Source organism: Hipposideros armiger, unplaced genomic scaffold (assembly GCF_001890085.2).
Source record: "Hipposideros armiger isolate ML-2016 unplaced genomic scaffold, ASM189008v1 scaffold_49, whole genome shotgun sequence".
In the NCBI taxonomy this organism is placed as follows: domain Eukaryota; kingdom Metazoa; phylum Chordata; class Mammalia; order Chiroptera; family Hipposideridae; genus Hipposideros; species Hipposideros armiger.
Genome location: NW_017731399.1, coordinates 3,445,550 through 3,466,830, shown reverse-complemented (window position 1 = coordinate 3,466,830; position 21,281 = coordinate 3,445,550). Strand labels below are relative to the sequence as shown.

Sequence of the window (21,281 nt, the reverse complement as noted above, 5' to 3'; positions counted from 1 at the left end):
TTTTGGGAAAATGTTTCAAATAATTTTAACCTTTCTCTCAACTTTCTTTTACCCAGGGCTTGCAATTAAGAGCAAGTGGACCCAAAGCCATATTCCCTGGTAAACAGCTTTTGTAATCTATTTTTCATTTTCCAGGATTTGAAAGAACAAAGAAAGCATCCACGTTATTTAATTATTTTTTCTTTCCCTGTGTGAATGTTTTTAACCTTTGAGAATGGGGAACTCAGATGTCCTTGATGGGAGATGTACCAAGATATTGTGAATTAATTTGTAAAGACAAGCAAATTTCTGTTTATATAGTGGTATTTTATATAATGGTACATAAAACATACTCGTGGTCAAAGCTTACTACTGCAATGACAGGGAGGAAGTAGAAGTGATATTCTGAGCAAGCATGAAGATAAAATTGACTTATTAATGATATTTCACCATTAATCATAATTCCTTATTGTGTAATCCATAGTTTTGAGTAAAAGGAATACTCTGTTGGGTTATGAGATATGTTTAAGGATTAGATTCCCATTACAGCCACATCAACAGGACTATTGATTTTTAAAGGCAAGGAAGAATTCTAGTTCAGAGAGGTATGGCGGTGTGGAGACCACTACAAGAACAAAAGTTGGATATGTTATGAATATACATTTTTATTTTCTTCAATAATTTTACTTTTTTCTAGTTTTATAAATGTGATTAAATTACCTTTTTCAAAATGAAATTTCTTATTCCAAAATGTAAAACATCCAAATTATAGAACAATCTAAAAATAGAAAAGCAAAGTGAATATTGTATTAGATTGCTTGGGTTGCCACAACAAAATACCACAGACTGGGTCGCTTAAACAACAGAAATTTATTTTCTCACAGTTCTGGAGACTAAAAGTCCATGATCAAGGTGCCAATAGGATTGTTTTTTGGTGAGGCCTCTCTCCTTAGCTTGCAGATATCACCTTCTCATTGTGTCCTCAGATGGCCTTTGCTCTGTGCAAACCACTTGTGGTGTCTGTTCCTCTTTTTATAAGGGCACCAGTCCTATTGGATTAGAGCCCCCCTCTTATAGCCTCATTTAACTTTAATTACATCCTGAAAGGGCCCTATCACCAAATACAGTCACATTGTGGATTAGGGCTTCAACATATGCATTTTGAGGGGACACAGTTCAGTCTGTAAGAAACATTAAACCCTTTTAGTTTTCTTATGTATATATGTGTGTGCTATGTATAATTTTGTTTGGTGACTTGTATTTTAAATGAATACATCATGACTACCTTTGCCTGTCAATAGATGCATTTCAGCAACATTTTATATTAAAATTTTTTTTTAATTGGGGAATTGGGGGAGAACAGCATTGGGGAATCGGGGAAGGGGAACAGACAAGTTGCTGTCCTTTTTGTTCTTCAGTTTGGTTGTGAAGGACATGGCTTCACTGGCACATGTTGCTATTATCATTACACTCTTTCCGGCTGACGCAGCTGAGCCACCATTGGACGGCTGCTCATGGCAGCTCAGGGCAGCTCATGAAAGCTCTCGCCAGCTGCCGGCCAGCCCCACTGCAGCCTACACCGTCACCAGCGACTCACAGCAGCCCAGCTCCAGGTTGAGCTGTTGTTCACCATCTTAGCTATAGAGGGCGCAGTGTCACTGGCCCTCATGTGGGATCCCAACTGGTGTCCTGCTGCTCATAGCTGGCATGCCAAGCCAACAACTCCTAACCAACGTGCCACTCGGCTGGCCCTCAGTAACATTTTAAATGGAAGTATATATTTCATTGTTTGAACGTTCAATAATACCAACTCTCTTTTGTTGACATTGGGTTGTTTCTCTTTTTGCTATTAAAACTTTGAACATGTATCTCTGTGCACTTGTATGATATTTCTTCAGGATGAAGTTTTTGAAGTGGAACTGCTGGGTCAAAGATGTGCAGGTTTTAGAGCTTTTAATACATATTGCCAACAGCTTTCCATAAAGGCTATATCAATTTTGAACAGCCGTGTATATATGTGTCCCGTTTCTCCACTTCCCTAGCAACTCTGTGTATTTTTTACAATTTTTGGCTAATTTGATAGTTGGGGGTAAAAAGACACCTCGATTATGTAAAACCTACATTTTGTTTTCAGCGGCCTCTGGCTCCCTGGAGGGGCTAGGGGAAAGTAACAAGAAATTCCGCCCAGTTGACCTCTGGGTATCCTCAGTCGGACGGTCAGGTGATTTATAGCAGGCAGTCAAGAGAAGAACCGGAAGGGCCATCTACAGGGAAAGGGAATTTTACAAATTCTTCCATGTGACAGGGCAATTGTAATAGAATTTACAGTTTCAAACTTTAGGCAGGTACGTCACTCCAGATTAGCTGAGGGTGCTTTCGGTAGGGAAAAGCACATCTTCTGACCACTCTGCGCGGTTAAACTCCGGAGCCCTGCTGCGTCACAAGCAGCCACGCTGCAGCCACTGGGTAGCGAGGGGCAGCGGGGCAGGAGGACCCAGGCTGCAGCAGAGCCGTCCCACAATTCCCCGCTCACGCCACCCTGAGGGCGGAGAAAAAAGACCGCTGCCGGGGTAGGGATCCGCGGAGAACTCCAAGAAGTGCGCACGCGCGCTGACCTCGCTGGGCCCTAGCAACCAGAGCAGTGACAGTAGCAACCGCCGGAATGGTGAGTGCCTTCCAGGCCTCGTAGCCAAAGCTGAGAAGAGATTGGAAGTGGAAAGGGTGGCTGTGGAGTATTGAGGATTGGGAGGGCGGAGGGTGTTCTCGAACAGCGGAAGGGAGCCGGTAGCGGATGGTGCCTCCGTGGAGTCAGGGGCCTGGGGCAAAAGAGAAGCCCTGGCACCGGGTGGTCTGGGGTGAGGGCGGCCTGGAGCGGATTAGAGGTTGGGTTAATGTGGAGGGACTCTGGCAAAGAAAAGGGAGGGCAAAGAGCTAGCTATAAGTTCCCGAAAAAGAGCGGATTAGAATTGGAAAGATGATGGAAGGGAGAGTGTGAATAAGGATATCACTTTACATAGAAGTAGTTTCCCCCCGCTGGCGGGATGGAGGTGGGGGGAGCTGGTTAGGAGAGGAATGTGTGTAACACCGATTGCAGCAGTATTGGGGAACCTGTGATGTGCCCAGGTTGCCAACTCTGAATGACTGTGAGTGTAATTATTCGGTAACATTATAAAACCCATTCTGATAGAATGCCTTAGGATAATGCTTCTCAAATTTCAGTATACCATAAGTATGATTTTAGTCGGCGTATGCATTATGAGCTTGTTGGAATGCAGATTATGAATTTTTAATATGTGGGGGGGGGTTCAGGAATGTCCATTTCGACAATGCACCTCATGTTATTCTAAAATTGGAGGGCACCCCAGCACATTTTGAGAAATACTGCCTTTGATTTGAAATCTATCAGCGGTCTATCCAATCAAAGCCCTTCATGAAGTAATGATTTTGCCTAATGATGCTCCTTAACTCCTTAAAATACCCACTGTTTTGCTTACATACTTGGCAGTTCCAACTAGTAGTTTGAAAAGGGATGTTGTTGGTTAGTTACAGATACAGCCAAAACTATTTAGCAAAGTATGTGATTGTCTTGCCAGATGGAGATATTTATGAAAAACAAGTATAATTAGTTGTCTTCCTTTTGTGTTTCCAATGCTGTTCAAATAGGCAGAAATTGAGCCCAAGAAATTGAAATGATGAAGTCATGCCCACCCTCAATCAAAAGTAGTTTCCCCCCTGCTTTCCTTACTGTATTCTGCAGTCATTTAGCCAAAACCACTGCCAAGAAAAGTAAAAAGTTCTGGAATCTAGGTTTTTTAATTTTAAAAAATTAGCTTCTAGTGTCTTAAAAGTGATCCTATTTCACATCAAAACCCAGATTTCTGGTTTCTCCGAAAAATCAGAAATACTATATTTCATCACCAGACAATTTTTTCCACATTTTTGTATTGCTGAAATATGAAATTATATAATTGGCAGCATCTTTCCTTTCCTAATGGTACATAAAATAAGGATGGTACTTTCAGTTAATGGAGTTTACATATTTGAAGATACTAGGGTAATTCTTGTCCCAAGTCCCATCTACCAACAGTTTTCTAGAGCCGAGTAGAGATTCCTTATGTGGCCAGCTTTACTAATTAATGATGTCCACTGTTTTTTTAGACTTTTCAATTTTTGATTACTACTATCTATATGGGAACTAGTGACCTTATAAACCAATTTATAGACAGGTAGATTGCTTCCAACTTGAAAGTGTTCTTATATATTTTTATGGATCCATGCAAGGATTTCTCTGGAAAATAAAACCAGAAGTGGGATTGCAGACTCATGGGGTCTGTGTATACTTATTATAATTTACCTAGGCACTGCCATCTGACAGAAAGGCTCTGTTAGTTTTTACTTCCTTCAATAATGCATGAGAATTCTCATTTCTCTACATTATCACCAACTTTTTTAACTCTTGCCAATCTGATGATGTATTCCATTGTTTTAGTCTGCATTTCTCTGATTTTTAGAGTCCAGAGTGTTCACCATTATACCATGGGAACTCCATTGCATTTCTCTGATTTTTAATGAATTTGAATACTTCATGATATTCTTGTTAGTCATCTGGATTTCAGTTTCTGTGAATTTTCTGTGTATATTTTTTGCCAACTTTTCCAATTTTTTTTTGAATTTTAGGATTTCCTTATATATCTAGATATTAGTTCTTTGTTGGTTTTACACTGAAAATATCTTCTCCCAATTTTTCTGTTTACTTTGTCAACAGTGTTCTTCACTTGCTGAACTCAATTTGTTGTAATATTTGTCAGTTTATTCTATTGTGTTTTTCTACATAGATGATCATCTGCACATAGTGAGTTTTATTTCCTCCTTTTAATTATTCCAATTTGTATTTCTCTTTATTATAACATTGATAAAGACCTCTTGTATGATGTTGAATAGTAGCAGTGATAGTAAACATTCTTTATACGTTTAGGGTCTTAGAATCCTTTTAATGTTACCTCTCCAATTTGGCCCACCTTGACCACCTTTTTGAGATAAACATCCTCCATACACATACACACATATCCTGATACCCTTTACCAGCTCATCATTTTCTTTTTCTTTGGTAATTGTCATCTTCTAATATACTATATAATCTACTTATTTTAAAATTATATTACTTACTATTTGTCTCCTGCCAATAGATGTAAGTTCCATAAAGCCAAGGATCTTTGTTTTGTTCATTGATTTATCCTAAGCATGTAGAAGAATGTTTGGTACATAGTGGATATTCACTGAATATTTGCTGACATGAATGAATTTCTCCTTTAAGTATAGGTTTTGTTACAGCTTTTTGATATGTAGCGTTTATCAAGTAAGGAATTTCCCTTAAACTCTTAGTTGAGAGCTTTTTTTTTTTTTTTTAAGATTTTATTGGGGAATTGGGGAAGGAGAACTGTGTTGGGGAATTGGGGAAAGGGAACAGCCAAGTTGTTGTCCCTCAGTCTTAGTTGTGGAGGGCACCGCTAGCTCAGCTCCAAGTCCAGTCACCATCCGGCCGCCCATCTGCAGCTCTGTGACCACTCAGCTCAAGGTGCTGTGTTCAATCTTAATTGCAGGTGGGCATAGCCCACCATCCCATGTGGGAGCCCAACCAGCAACCTTGTTAGGAGCATGTGCTCTCACCAGCTGAGCCATCCTGCCACCTGTTGGCAGCTCAGCTGTAGCTCAGCTCGGGTGCAGCTCACTGGCCCATGTGGGAATCGAACCTGCGACCCTGTTGCTCAGAGCTTGAGCTCTTAACCAACTGAGCCACTCGGCCGGCCCCAGTTGAGAGCTTTTAATACCAAATGTAGAACTTTATTGAGTGCTAGTTCTGCCTTATTAAAATAAATGTGATTTCCCCCCTTTATTCATTAACAAATTATTTACATTTATAGATTTTTCTGTTGTTAAACAATCCTTATTCTCCTGGGAAAAGCCATTCTTGATCATGATCATTATACCATTGGTTTGGAGACCTAATATTGTATCTTATCTAGGCTTTTCAAATCTTTGAGAAGTAAAGAGGACTCCTTATCTGGTTATGGCATCGTTATTCTAGCCTCATAAAGTAAATTGGCAGCTTTCCCTCTTTTTCTGGTTTCTGAGACAACTTGTATAACAGAGAGTATCTGTTTCTCGAAAGCTTGGTAGAACTTACTTGTAAAATTATCTAGGCTTGAAGCTTTAGGAGAGAAAGATGAGGGTAAATCTCTTTGATTATCTTTTTAATGTTTTAAACAGTTATTGGTTTATTCATATTTTCTGATTCTTGTGACAGTTCTAGCACTTTTCGTTTTTTTCTAGAAATGCATACTTTGTCTAGCTTTTCAAACTTATTACCATATATTTGCTTATAATATTTTATTTTTTAAATCTCTGTGGTATGTGTGTTATTTCCCCTTACTCAGTGTATGTTTTTAATTTGTATATCTTTCTTTTTTGCTCGTTCAGATTTGCCAGAGATTTAAGAGCCAACTTTTAGTTTTATTAATCTCTTCCACCCTTTGTTCTATTTCTCATTGACTTCGTCCTTTGTATTTCCTTCTGCCTTCTTTGGGTTTGAAATCATGTACTTTTTCAAATATCATGACTGCTTAGCTTATTTTTTTTCTATCTCTTGTTGTCTCTTCTTTTCAAGTAAATGTATTTGAAGCTATAAGTTTCCTTTTAAGTTTTATACATATTTCTCAAATTTTGACTTTTTTCTTTTCTTTTATTATTTTACTTTCATTTATAATTTTCTTTTAATCCAAGAGTTATTTATTAATATGTCTTTACTTTCTAGACCATAAGGGTAGTATATACTTTTAAAACTTTTTGTTTGTTTTTGTTTAGTGTTCTCTCTTTTTTATGAACTCTAGCAATAATTCAAAGGATGTCTTCCTTTGCTCACCTTTAAAGTTTTAAATGTCATAATATATGGAATCTAAGATACTATTGATTATAAGGTACAACATTATTTTTATGTTTAAGAAAGAATAATAAGTTGGAATTAAACTATGAAAAATCATTTCTTATCACTTAGAATTTTTATTTTGTACTTACTGACCGAGTTCTTTTAAATGTATTTAGGCATATAGACTTTTATCATATGTCATCCTTTGCAAACATAAAAAGGAATATGTGTATATGAAATAAAATGGTTAATGTTTTTCTAAAACTTCACCACTGCCACCTGGTCACTGTAATTGCAAATTGTAAATTATTCTTGGTGGTAAGATGCATCCAAACGTCAAAGATGTTAAAATTTAAAAGAAGATGTAGATCTTAGAATCAATGAAAAAAGATATATTTTAATATCAAGTGTTGAAAGCTATATATTTTTTGTAATCTAAGTGGGAGTGACATATATGGGCATTGCATCATGATTTCCTTAATTTCTTTGAGAGGTATTTAAATAAGTCTTTCAGATGTCAGGATATTAAAACACTCTCTTTCCATATAAAATCTCAAAGAAAGAAGTTAATCTTTTTAATGGTAGTTACCAAGGCTAATAATTATTGTATGAAAGTTGAATCAACAAATGACACCAATAAAGACAGACTTGTTTTTTCTTCTTTTTAAGGCAAAAGCAACAACGATTAAAGAAGCCCTAGCCAGATGGGTAAGTATATAAGTTTTTACTTCTTTTAGAAACCATACAAAGAGAATTTTTGGATAGTTATTTAAAACTGACCCTTCGATACAAGGGATCTTTATGATATAGAAACTATTTAACTGTCTTGACTGTGGTGGTAGATACATGAACCTACAGAGGTGATAAAATTACATAGAACTTAATATACACATACAAACACATTCATACTCATGTACAAATGAATACAAGTAAAATTGGGAAAATCTGATTTAAATCAGTGGATTGTATCAATATTAATATCCTGGTTGTGAACAAAATGTTATCATTGGAGGAAACTGGACAAATGTACAGGGGATCTTTCTATATTACTTTTTATAACTGCAGGTGGATCTTCAAATGTCTCAATAAAAAATTTCAATTAAAGAAATCTGGAAAATTGAAATCTGGAAAGACTGATTCATCTATTGCTATAGGAGGACTGGAATCTCTGTGTTACAGTACATTTTATTTTTCAACTTCATCATCATTAAGTTACATGTTATTTTCAGTTGATAGAGTGGTATGTGTTGTGGATTATCTAAGTTTTAGACAGATGATGGTTTCAGCCTCTTGGAAGTTAGAACAGACACCCAATGTGGACAAATGAAAATTACGCATAGACAACTAAAAAGACACTTAATACAAATACTGAAGTGATGCTCAGTTTACTGATCATCAGGGAAATGCAAATCAAAACCACAATGAGATATCACCTCATACCTGTGAAAATGGCTAAAGTCAAAAAGAAAAAATATAAGAGTTGGTGGGGATGTGGAAAAAAGGGAACCCTTGTACACTGTTGGTGGGAATGTAAATTGGTATAATCATTATGGAAAATAGTATGGAGGTTCCTCAAAAAAATTAAAACTAGAACTACTGTATGATCTAGCAATCCCACTTATATTGGATCTTTGGAAAAGTCATGACTCATGTTTGCAACAGATGGCACTAGTTCATTTTTGGAGGTACTAGAGTCATTCGCAGCTATGTTATTGCTATGTCATTTGACAGCTGACAATTCTAGCTTCATTCTAAAAAAAAATTGAACGATTTGGTTGAGTTTTGGAGATTTTACAAGTTGAAGATGGGAGACCAAACTGTGCATTTTTGCCATATTTTACTGTTTTACTTCCATTAAGGGAAGAATGTGCGTCAAGCTTGTGAAAAGTTGCATAAAGTTTACGGTGATAATGCTCTACAAGAACGTCAGTGCCAATGATGGTTCACGAAATTCCATGCTGGTGATTTTGAGCTCAATGATGCTCCTTGGTCAGGGAAGCCCACCGAGGTTGATGACGACAAAATAAAGGCATTGATCGAGTCAAGCCTACGTTACACGACACGAGAGATTGCAGAAACATTGAACATCCATCATTCAAGTGTTCACGACCACCTGAAGAAGCTGGGATACGTAAGCAAGCTCGATATTTGGGTTCCACTTGAACTCAAAGAAGTTCATTTGATGGCGCGTATAAATATCTGCAATATGCTCATTAAACGTGAGGAAAACGATCCCGTTTTGAAGTGACTGATAACTGGTGATGAGAAGTGGATTGTTTACAACAATGTGGTGCACAAATGGTCTTGGTCCCGACGTGATAATTCACCTCAAACGACATCAAAAGCAGACATTTGTCAGAGGGAGGCTATGCTCTCAGTGTGGTGGGATGTTAAAGGTGTCATGTTTTTAGAGCTACCAAGGAACCAAACAATTCGAATGTGTACTATTAGCAATTGGTCAGTTTGAACAAATCCGTCATCCAGAAATGTCCAGAGCTTGTTAATTGTAAAGGAGTTGTGTTCCATCGTGACAATGTGAGACCACACACAAGTTTGATCACCCATCAAAAATGATTGGAGCTTGGATGGGATGTGTTGCCGCACCCACCGTACTTGCCTAACCTTGCACCATCAGACTTCCACTTGTTTTGCTCTCTTCAAAACTCCTTGTGTAGTATATCATTCAATTCAGATGAGGCTGTAAATCAGCACCTTGTTCAGTTTTTTGCAAATAAAGACAGGTCCTTCTATGAACAAGGAATTAGGAAGCTCACTGAAAGATGGCAAAAGGTTATCGAACAAAACGGGCAATATATCATTGATTGATCTTTGTTCTTTATATAAATAAGTGACCTTTCAAAAACATAGACAAAATACGTCATGACTTTTCCAAAGACCCAATAGTTATATATGTGAAGGAAATGAAATATTATCTTGAAGAGATATCTGTATCCCCATGTTCATTGCAGCATTATTCACAATAGCCAAGACATGGAAACAACCTAAGTGTCTATTTATGGATGAAAAGATAAAGCAAATGTGGCATACATATACAGTGGAATATTATTCAGCCATAAAAAAGGAAATCCTGCCATTTGCGGCAACATGGATGGACCTTGAGTGTATTATGCTGAGTCGAGTCAGAGAAAGACGAATAGTATATGACGTCACTCATATGTAGAATATAATAAAGCCAAACTCATAGAAGCAGAGAGTAGAATGCTGTTTGTCAGGGGTTTGGGAGTGGAGGAAATGGAGAGATGGTCAAAGGGAACAAACTTCCAATTATAAGACAAGTTCTGGGGAATAATGTATAGCATGGTGACTATAGTTAATAATACCATATTATATACTTGAAAGTTGCTAAAATGATCTTAAATGTTCTTAACTCAAAAAAAAATTATGTGAGGTGATAGATGTGTTAACTCACCTTATGGTAAATTAACTTTAGTTGTATATCTTAAAGTTATACAATGTTATAATTTCAGTTATATCTCAATAAAGCTGGAAAGAATACTAAAGCGTATAGTAATATTAGAAAGGAAACCATATTGTAAAAATAGGCATTAAATATAAACAAATACTTTAATGTAACATTCTATAAAGTTTGAACAGTTGTAATTCAGTATTATAGATAGAATTTCCACATGGTATAGAGATAGCTCCTCAGTTTCTATGCCCAGTGATAACTTATTTGGCTATGTCATCAATAGTTTTTTGCATAATAATATCTCTCTTACTTTTGTAACTGGGCTTTGAATAAAAAGTTTTTCAGGAGACTTGGCGTCTAGGGAAAATAGACAAAGTAGACAGGATAATGAAATATTTGCATTCTTGTTTCAGTGCTTATAAGCTTTTTACTCTAGTTGCATTTAAAAAATTGATTTCTTTTTGGTTAGTGGAATACCTGTTTTGTTAAAGAAAAAATACAGTATGGAATAGGATTAGTATTAGATTTGATTTCCCTTTAATCAGATTTTAGGACTTTATTTGATTTACTTATAATAACCAGTGATTGGTTTTATTGTTTGTTTTGTTTGTTTTGTATTTGTAGGTTCTATTTCTAGATTACATTGTGGCCATGAATCTTTGGCTTTAAGATTATTTGAAGACATCAGGCTCACTCACTCACTGATTAACCTTACATTTATCACTAGGTGTCAGTTTCCCCTCCCCTAACCTACAAATTTATGGCTTATGGCACAAAAATAAGTACCGAGTGGATGTGTATTAATTTTCTTTCTTTCAATTGATTGTATATTTTCTGTTATTGATGTGTTATGATTTGGTTTTTTAAAAGAAGCCTCTTTTCTGTCTTATTGCATTAGGTTATAGGAAAGCAAAGGGAATGGTCCTTGAGCTTTAGGAGCTCCCTGTTTTGTTGGAGAGATAGAACTGACTATAGATATTAATGTACTTAGAAAATATTACTAGACAGCATATACTGGTAATTAAATTTTCTTGCTCACATTTAATTTTGACTTTTTAAATGCCGCACAATATTTATTTCTTTATTTCTGTTTGCTGCTGTTATTTTATTTACTTAAAGAGAAAGGGAAGTTTTGTGTCCTTTTTTTCTTTAGGCCCTCTTAAGCTTTCTAAATTAGGAATATTTAAGCAAGCTGAAGGGAAAAGGGGGCGTTCACAAAATCACTCAAGGGGGAAAGGAAAAGTTGCTTTGTTAATCATGCCCTATGGCAGGTGATTAACTACGTATACAATTACGTTTCACTTTTAATTGTGCTTTAGGCTTTAATTAAATTTGAGGGTTCCCTTCTTAGAGCAGCTCGTACTGATGAAGGTGCATGCGCTGGATGATGTCACAGCAGTTGTTGAACACATGGCAGATGTTCTCGGTGTCCACAGTGCAGGTGAAGTGGGAGTAGCAGTAGTGTGCGTCTCCACGGGCAGTGCTGCTTTTTGGAAACTCATCGCGGATGAAGTACTTGGCCCAGGTCACACGTGGGTCCTCTCCAGGTTCGGAAGTAGCATCCTCAGGAGGAGTGTAGCGAGCAGATTCCGTAAAGTAGTCCTTAATTTTCGATTTTCCAGCAAGGATTTTCTCAGTGAGCAGGTCTTGCTTGTTGAGGAACAGAAAGAATCACAGAGATGGTACATTCCAGATGCTTTTGCAGAGGTTCAGAGCCTCCTGTGGGCTGTTGTGCTCTGGTTGTCCTCCTGAATGATCGTGTTGTAGCTGCTGCTGGTCACCACAAAGATGATGGCAGTCACATCATTGAAGCATTGGACACATTTGCAGGGAGCATCACGCTGGCCATCCACGTCAAACGTGGAAGTTGACTCTGTCCACCAGGAACTTGGTCTTAAAGATTCCAGAAGTCAGGACATTGCAGCGAAGCAGATCCTGATCTCAGGGCACACAGTCAGCCTGCTTGATGGCATCGATCTTGTCCAGAAGTACTGGGCCGCAATCAGCTAGTACTTGGAGCGCTCAGAGCAGGCACAGACTCCTTCATCCTCTCAGAGCCTAGGCGTGATGGTAAAATTCTGGAGGCAAATCAAAGTCAGGCACGTTCATCACACTCAGAATGCAGTCCACTCCGACCTTCTTCTCAGGGTTGGCCAGCTCCACTGGGGTGGGTGGGAGTGGCGGGGGGCATCACCAGGTTGCTCATGGTGGCCACGATGGTTTCAGTGGCCTCTTTCAGGTAGTTTTTGATGTCCTGCTCTTTGGTGGCCTTCTCACTACCATCGCTGTAGCCCCTTGCAGCCTGCGGGTCCTCACCCCTCCAGCCGAAGCCACGGGGACTGATGTCCTCTCTGTGTCCTCTCTGGGCTAAGTTGGACCAGAGCAGGAGCTGCGGGAGCTGCTCTACTGGTAATTAAATTTTGAATTGTGTGCTTAGTACCAAAATTAAACTCTAAGGTAGAATTCAGTAGTAAATTATTGTAGAGCAATTAGTTTTTACCTCAGCTGTGTTACAAAGAGAATATCTTCCAAAATTCTTGGTAGTTTGTGATTCTAACTCAGACTGATCTGTGTATGGAAGAAGACATGATGACAAAACAGTTGATTGTACAAGTCTGAATCTGATATTTAAGGAACGGTTGTTTAGGGCCAAGGAATTCTTCCCAGGAAAATGTTTTTGTTGTTGTGTTTTTTGTTTATTAATTGATACACACTTAAGGGATTTTAAATATTACAGAAATTAAAGTTATTTTATTTATTCCTTTTTTTCCCTTTGGTTGGGATCTAACAATGAATTATCAGAGTCAGCCATATATGAATAGAAGCTTGGTTATCAGGGTCAGTAAGTAAATGTCAATAAGTGAACCATATAGAATACACAGAATTATTAAATTGTAATAATTGTTTCGAAATAGAAAAACTTTGAGAAATTCTGGCCTTCTTTAGTTCCACATTACAGCCAGGGATCATTTTCTTCCAAATTAATTTTTATCACAGGAAGAGAAAACCAGTCAGAAGCCATCAGAAGCCAAAGAGATAAAGCTTTATGCCCAGATTCCTCCTATAGAGAAGATGGATGCATCCTTGTCCCTGCTTGCTAATTGCGAGTAAGTTCTCTTCTCTTTGTTCATCCTTCTAGTATTGCTGTTAAGTTTCCCTTCCTTTTCTAAAGACACAAACTAAAAAAGTGTTTTTTTGTGATCTTTTCTTCCTTTCTTTTTTTTTACTTAATTAATTCTTCCTTTGGCAAGGCCAAACATAAAAGATTATTGGTTTATTGGGCCGGCCGAGTGGCTCAGTTGGTTAAAAGCTCGCTCAAGAGTTTGAGCTCTGAGCAACAGCGGTTTGATTGCCGGCCCGAGCTGAGCAGCCGCTGAGCTGCCAACAGGTGGCAGGGTGGCTCAGTTTAATAAAAAAAAAAAAAGATTATTGGTTTATAAGATTTTTAATAGAGTAATCCTGTAATCCTGAACACTACAATATTTTTTTCAGTACAATTTTTATAATCCGCCTGAAAAATAGAAATTTCCTTGTCTCTTGGGAGAAGCTAAATAATACAATAAAACTATTACTGTGTCATAAAGTCTAGTAGTTTCTCTTATACAATTATCCACTGGAGTCAGTACTATACTTACTAGAGGCCTAAGAGATACTGTTTTTAAAAAACTCTTCAAATTATAAAAATACATTGTAAAACATCTAGAAAACATAAAAAGCACAAAGAAAAGGAATTTCTATCAACCAGAATTACACCACCTTTTTTTTTTTAAGCTGTGACATCCTGCCACCTGTTGGCAGCTCAGTGGCTGCTTAGCTCGGGCAGGGAATCAAACCGCTGTTCCTCAGAGCTCAAACTCTTGAGCGAGCTCTTAACCAACTGAGCCACTCGGCCGGCCCCTACACCACCTTTTAAGACCCATTGTTAGCATTTTGATGTTTGAGCCTTCTAACTTTTTTGTATTTGAGACCAAGTTACACTTATTATTTTGTAGTCCTATTTTCCTATGACTTTAAGTATCAGAGCTATATTAATTTTTTAACTTACTTTCTAAATACTCCATATGCTTTTTATCAGGGTTCTGTGGCAGTTATCCCATGACACCTGGTAACCATGCTCTCAGGCTGCAGTATTTCTTGTCAGGGCTGTAGAATGTTATAGAATCACTTGAGGTTCTTTCTGATTTCTTCATTCTCTCTTTTTCTAAGTGTAGTCCCCTGACTACCTACATGAGAATCTCCTTATGCAGGAGATAAACCCCACTCCAAATTTATGAAACAGAATATCTAATGATGAAACCTAGGAACCTTTATTTATACTAAGCAACTTGGGTGTTTCTTAGACACATATTTATGAACCTGTGCATTAGACTAATATCTGTCTTTGGAATTAAAGGGAAAAGCAAACATATTTAGTTATTGTATGCAATTTGCCCATTCTGATGAGAGCACAGTATGTTACATACAAATCCATCTTAGAGTTGTTTTTATTTCTTTTGCTTCAAAAACATGATTTCCACGAGCATTATTTCAAAGTGGACAAATATATTTTGATCATAAAACCATTTCAAAGACAAACATTTGAGAAATTTTGTACCCCGTATGATTGTACTTTGGAAACCGCTTAGAAAGAAAACCTGTTCGTATTTTACCTGACAGTCTCTTTGGGCAAGTTGTCCAAACAACAATTAAAGAATTATTCTCCAAACCATATTCCCAGATTTAAGGAACTACATTTTTCACTAGTAGTTCTTGGGAGTAGGGGATGACTAGAAGATATGCAGATTTGACCAATAATTTACACTAAACAGTAATTGATTTTGCTATTTCAAATAAAAAAATGAATAATTCCTCTTCAGGTAAATTCAGAAAGAATATGATTACGTGTTCTAGAATCAAATTTGGGGGGTTTAAATTTGACTCTGCCACTTTCTGGCTATGTAATATTAGGCAAATTTCTTAAAATCTTTGTGCCTCAGTTTCCTCATTTGTAAAATATGGGTAATAATAATACTTATTTCACAGGATTGTTGTGATGGTTAAAATAGTTAATACATGTAAAGTACTTAGAATACTGGACTCACACTAAGAAGTCAATAAAATTAGCTTTTATTATATTTTTTGCATGAAATTTACTAAGATATTAAACATTTTGTCAAGAAAGGAAGACTAAGAATGTGTAATTATGCTCCCTTTAAAAATTTGTTTTTATGTAATTAAAGTATGTATAGAAAAATCTAGATAGATATATATGAACTATTAAGAGTATCTCTGGAAGAATGTGTGGGGTGGTTAGGATTACATATTTATGCATTTCTGAATGATTCAACACAAGAGAAAACAAGTATCTCTATAGGCGCATATATATAGTCCTGCTTTTTACAAAAGGGAATCATATAGAATGTATTGTTCTGCTAGGTGGTTTTTAAACTTAATTACATATCGTGGACAGCTTCCTAAGTTGGCATCTATAGCCCAATATCATTTGTTTTAGTGGCACTGTAGTAGTTCACTATCTATTCCTCAGTTGATGGATGTTTATAGATTTTTTTCCCCATTTTTTTGCTCTTACAATAATACAATCAATAATCTAGTTCATATATCTTTTGGCATTTCTATTAGTATTTCAATAAGATATATTCCTAAAAATGAATTACTGGGTTAAAGTATACATGCATTAAAATATTATATAGATAACACCAAATTATCCTCAAAAAGGTTTTTTTTAATTTTCTAAAATGGGTGTGTAATCAGAAAAAAGTATAAAGATTTCAAAATGAAGGGATACATGCCGTGTCTGGGAGAAAAAAGGATTCAGGGTCAAAATGAAGTATGCCTTAAATATTATCTCCTATGGACACTTGAAAATAATTTCTGATATAACATTTAAAATTTTTTCATATTAATTCAAGTTTTCCTTTTTTTTTTTTTAAGGAAGCTTTCACTGTCTACAAACTGCATTGAAAAAATTGCCAACCTGAATGGCTTAAGTAAGTGATCCACAATAACAGATGGTTCTTAGATTTTCTAGTTATTGGAAATAACATTCCAGAGACACTACATAATCCCAGAAGCTGGCACCTGTTTTAACCACAGCTATTGTCAGATGACAGAAAGAATATATAAACCACGTATCTTAAGTTTGATTATCCAAAGAAAATTACAGATACATGAGACCTGAACATTTTAAAGCTTTTACAGGATTAGAAGTGAGATATCTTAAATAAAAAACCAGATTTCTTATTATATATTTTTTACCAGATTTGTCTGTGTTTCATATTTGTTATATTTAAAATTTAGTTCCTCACCATCCTTCTTTTTCCTGTGCTCCTTATCTTTGTTATTGACATCACCACCTACACAGTTGCCGAGGCCTCTGACTCTTCGTGCTTATTTCCTATGGCAGCTGAAACTTGGTGGCTTTAAAACAACAGAAATGTATTCCCTGATAGTTCTCCAGGCCAGAAGTCTGCACTCAGTTTCACTGGGCCAAAATCAAGGTTTTGACAGAGCCACACTCCCTCTGGAGGCTTTAGGGGAGGGATTATCTGTTCCTTGTGTCTGCTGTAGATTCTGGTGGCTGCCCCATTCTTTGGTTTGTGATGACATCACCCCAATCCCTGCCTTTGTGATCATACTGCTTTCTCCTCTTTTGTCTGTGTCAAGTCTTTCTCTTTTGAGGATCCCTGTGATTGCATTTAGGGAACACCTGGATAATTGAGGATACTTTCCCTATCTTAAGTTCCCTAACTTAATTACATCTACAAAGTACTTTTTCCCCATATAAGGTAACACTCACAGGGTCTAGGGATTAGGATGTAGGTATTTTTTGGTGAGCCGTTGTTTAGCTTACCATACACCCCCCTTTACTTCCTTCAAGCCATACATCCAAGTTCATCAATAAGTCCTGTTAACTCAACTCTTTGAAAGAGTTCTCAGATAACTTTGTTACTTTTCCATTTTCCAGGAGCTACAGCTTTAGACCCTAATCGTCTCTCCCTTAGTTGGTGTTTATCAAATGTTTTTGACCACTTTCCACAGTAAGAAATACATTTGAATTTATGATTCAGTACATGTATTCATATAAATACACATTATCAAATATATGCATATACATATGAATTGGGATAAAATTGGTTAAGCAATATTTACCCTTATAGCATAGGTTCCTGTCTACATTTTTAAAATTTAACTTTCTTTTTTTAAATGCTTGTCACAGCCCACTAAGTTGATTTCACAAGGTTTGAAAAGCCCTGCCTTAAGACTTTCATAATAGCCTCCTAATTGATCTCCTTGTCTCTCATCTTTCTGCTCATCAGCACTGATACCAGAGTTTTCTTCCTAAAAATATCATTTGTTCAGATCAGAGACCTTTATGGCTCTTATTTGCCTAGTAAAGACCAAATACCTTAATGTTGCATTGAAAGTCATCCAAAAGCTTGTACCACTCTTTTGCACCCAAACACATCATTCTTTTTTATGACTGTGCACTTGTTAATGCAGTGCTCTTCACTGAGAACAGCCCCTTCCTCTAACAGGAAAATCCTACAAGAAACAAAAATAAGATTACAAATGCCAAGTTTAAATGTCATTTTTTCCTCTAAAGATGTCTCTAATCTCCATCATCATAATTATTCCTTTGGGAACATTTATAACAGTCTATCTTGGATTATAGTAATAATTACTTCACATAATGTGAATATTAGAGTTAGTATATATAAAGGACTTAGAATAGTGCCTGGTACATATTGATGCTTAAGGAATATTAGTCATTTTTATAGTTAGTGAGGACATATTCTGCCTGTTTACATAATGAGCTCCTTGGGGGCAAGCATCACGTCTTATTAATCTTTTTATCTTCTATTCCAAATCTCCGTCTTCCCCAGTACCTTACTCAGAGTTGGCATTGGGGATTTATGTAGTGCTGGAGAACTTGTTACTGTTAGGGCTGTGCATAAGGTGACTCCATCTATTCCAATTTCTCAGTGACTCATTAAACAATTTGAAATGTTTCATTTTATTCTTTGCTTTGTCCATGATTGAAATAACTTGCTTACATGAGACTAAATTGATAACAATGTTTTTCAATACAGATAACATGCTTTTCCTTTCATAAAAACATGACATTGACAATAGTAAAAATGGATAACCTCCTATGTAGGACTGGCAATGGGTTTTAACTCATATTCTAATCTTGGTCAATTGGTGGTGACTCAGGATAATGGCATTAAGAAGAGTTCCCAAAATTCAGTGGAAAGAGTTCCTTGATCAATTATTGATGCCTGATGTATACATAGAATGAGAGGATATAGGCATTTGTACTATGTATTTACTATTATACGTGACTCATCTCATCTTAGTTCTGCTTGTAACAAATAGTGCTTCTGCAGTCTATGACCAGGCAATACACTTTATCTGTGACTAGGAAGAGAAAAGAAGCCAACAGATCCATGAGAAGGATTGAATATACGACTCTAGCTTGCCTCCCACCCCTTTCCCTTCATGAGCACTGTAGCCTTACCTTTTTTGCTATGGTGAGAGGATCTGAAATAAGTAGGTATTCCTATTTAACAGCGGGTTCATAAGGCAGAATAATCCTAATAGCAGTTTATATTTATTATACCAAAACTGACTGGAAAACTGCATGACATCACTTTGTTTAAAACTGTGACTAAAACGCCGTAAAATGTGAATATTAATAATCTCATATTAAAGATTAGAAAATAAATTTTGTTGCCTTGTATTTTTGGTAAAAAAATTATACTTTGCTCCTCCAGTTTACTAAATAAATAAACATACAACTTGAAGCCACTTTTTTGATTTTCATCATGAACTTGTATGCAGAAAAACATTTCCCTTTTAGTGGTACTCTACTTATGCAGCATTTAAAATATGGAAAATATATAATTGTGTTATGTTAGAACACTTAATCTATTAAATTTGATATTATAACTTATTTCCCTATGCAGCAATCAATAAGATCTTTTTAGCCTTTCAGTACCATTTTCATGTGCACTTTCTGAAAAAGGAGTTTTATATATTGTTAGATATTATCTTTGAAAGTTGCATATATTTGTTATCTCTAACTTCTGAGGTAATTTTTCAGTCCTTATCTTAGTTGACCTACCAGCATATTTTGACATGGATGATTTCTTTTCTCTTTGAAGCAATTTTAATATGTGGCTTCTAGGACACTATATCCTCCTGATTTCCTCCTGCCTTTTCTGGCTACTTCTTCCCAGTCTCGTGTCCCCAACTTTTAAAGGTTGGAGTGCCCCCATGACTCAGTTTTTGGATCTCTTCTCTTTTCTATCTTCACCTAGTCCCTAGATGATCTCTTCCAGATAATGGCTTTACTATCTAAATGCTGGTGGCTCCCAAATTTTTATCTCTAGCCCAGGCATCTCCTCTGAACTCCAGATTCACACGGTCAGTTGCCTGATACTTCCATGGAACATCTAGTAAACATCTCATTCTTTACATGCTCAAAACTGAATCCTGATATCCTTCCCCAGCCCCAGCTTAACCAACTTCTTAAGTGTCTATCTCAGCGACAACTCCATCCTTCCCATTGCTAGGATAAACTCCTTGGTAATTTCTTGACCCCTCTCTCATACATCCCTTATAAGGTCTATTATCTTTCTAATTTCATTTCCTGTTACTCTCCCCTCCATACTCTCAGCTAGCTTGTGTTTTGTGAATATTTCTGATGTGGTCCTGCCTCAAAGCCTTTACACTTGAAGTTCCCTCTGCCTGTAAACTGTTCTTCCTCCAGAAATCCTCATGGCTAGCTGCCTCACTTCCTTTGAGTAAAGACTTAGAAGTCACCATCCATCTAAAATGTCAACAGCTGGGGTGTGGGGCAGTAAAGAAATAAAATGTTAACTACTACCAAACCCCTTGACGTTTCATTCCTTTTACCTGCTTTTTTTTTTTCTTTCACACGTCAGGATCTAATATACATATTTATTTTGTTTACTATCTGCTGAATATTAGCTCCATGACAGCAGGAATTTTTTTGTTTGTTTTTAGCTGAGCCATCCTGCCACCTGTTGGCAGCTCAGCAGCTGCTCAGCTCGGGCCAGGACTCGAACCACTGTTGCTCAGAGCTCAAACTCTTGAGTGAGCTCTTAACCTAGAGCTTGTACTCTTGAGTGAGCTCTTAACTAACTGAGCCACTTGGCCGGCCCCTGACAGCAGGAATTTTTATGCATATTATTCAGTTATATTGCAAGTGCTTACTGCTGTTCCTGGCATATAGTTGATGCTCAGTAATTATGTGTTGAATGAATAACTTTTTGAATAAGCTTTTTATCCTGCATGAAATAGAAAAAAAATTAAAATGATACATTTTCCATATCAAGAAACTTTAGCCAATAATTGATTTTGTGATTTTCTTAAATATTTAATTTTCACACATTTACAGTTATATGGATTTATTGGTTTGCTAGGGCTGCCATAACAAATCCCACAAACTGGGTGGCTTAAACTACAGAAATTAATTTTCTCACAGTTGTGGAGGCTAGAAGTCTAAGATCAAGCTGTCAGCAGGATCGATTTCTTCTGAGACCTCTCTCCTTGGCTTGTGGATGGCCATCTTTTCCCTTTGTCTTCACATGGTCTTTCCTCTGTTTTTGTTTGTTTCTGTTTCTAATCTGCTCTTATAAGGGTACTAGTCATATTGGATTTTACCTAAAATGATCTCATTTTACTTTACTTACCTCTTTCAAGGCCCTATCTTCAAATAGAATCACATTCTAAGGTCCTGGGGGTTAGAACTTCATCATATGAATTTTGAGGGGACCCAATTCTTGTTTCAGTACTTAAACCATTTTGCATGAATTAGATCAGTCTTAAAATTCCTTGTTCTGAAAGTTAAATGTTTCTCATAAGAATTTAAAATAATTGATTAAATAAATTAAAACTAAAGTTTATATAACTATATATGACACA

The 21,281-nt window shown here is 36.6% G+C and overlaps 1 protein-coding gene and 1 pseudogene across 2 annotated transcripts in view; one reads left to right on the top strand and one right to left on the bottom strand.

The window, feature by feature from the left end:
• Positions 1-2,560: 2,560 nt before the first annotated feature.
• DNAL1 (dynein axonemal light chain 1) overlaps positions 2,561-21,281 on the top strand; it is a 36,275-nt gene continuing 17,554 nt past the window's right edge. The window contains exons 1-4 of one of the 2 annotated variants that reach the window (XM_019640265.1): positions 2,561-2,644; positions 7,571-7,609; positions 13,329-13,438; positions 16,263-16,318. In XM_019640265.1, coding sequence (XP_019495810.1) covers positions 2,642-2,644; positions 7,571-7,609; positions 13,329-13,438; positions 16,263-16,318 — 208 coding nt within the window. In that variant the 5' untranslated portion in view covers positions 2,561-2,641. Of the gene's footprint in view, positions 2,645-2,735; positions 3,123-7,570; positions 7,610-13,328; positions 13,439-16,262; positions 16,319-21,281 lie in introns of those variants that run through there. The other variant, XM_019640264.1, reaches the window with a different exon arrangement.
• LOC109381534 (guanine nucleotide-binding protein G(s) subunit alpha pseudogene) lies at positions 11,434-12,744 on the bottom strand (annotated as a pseudogene).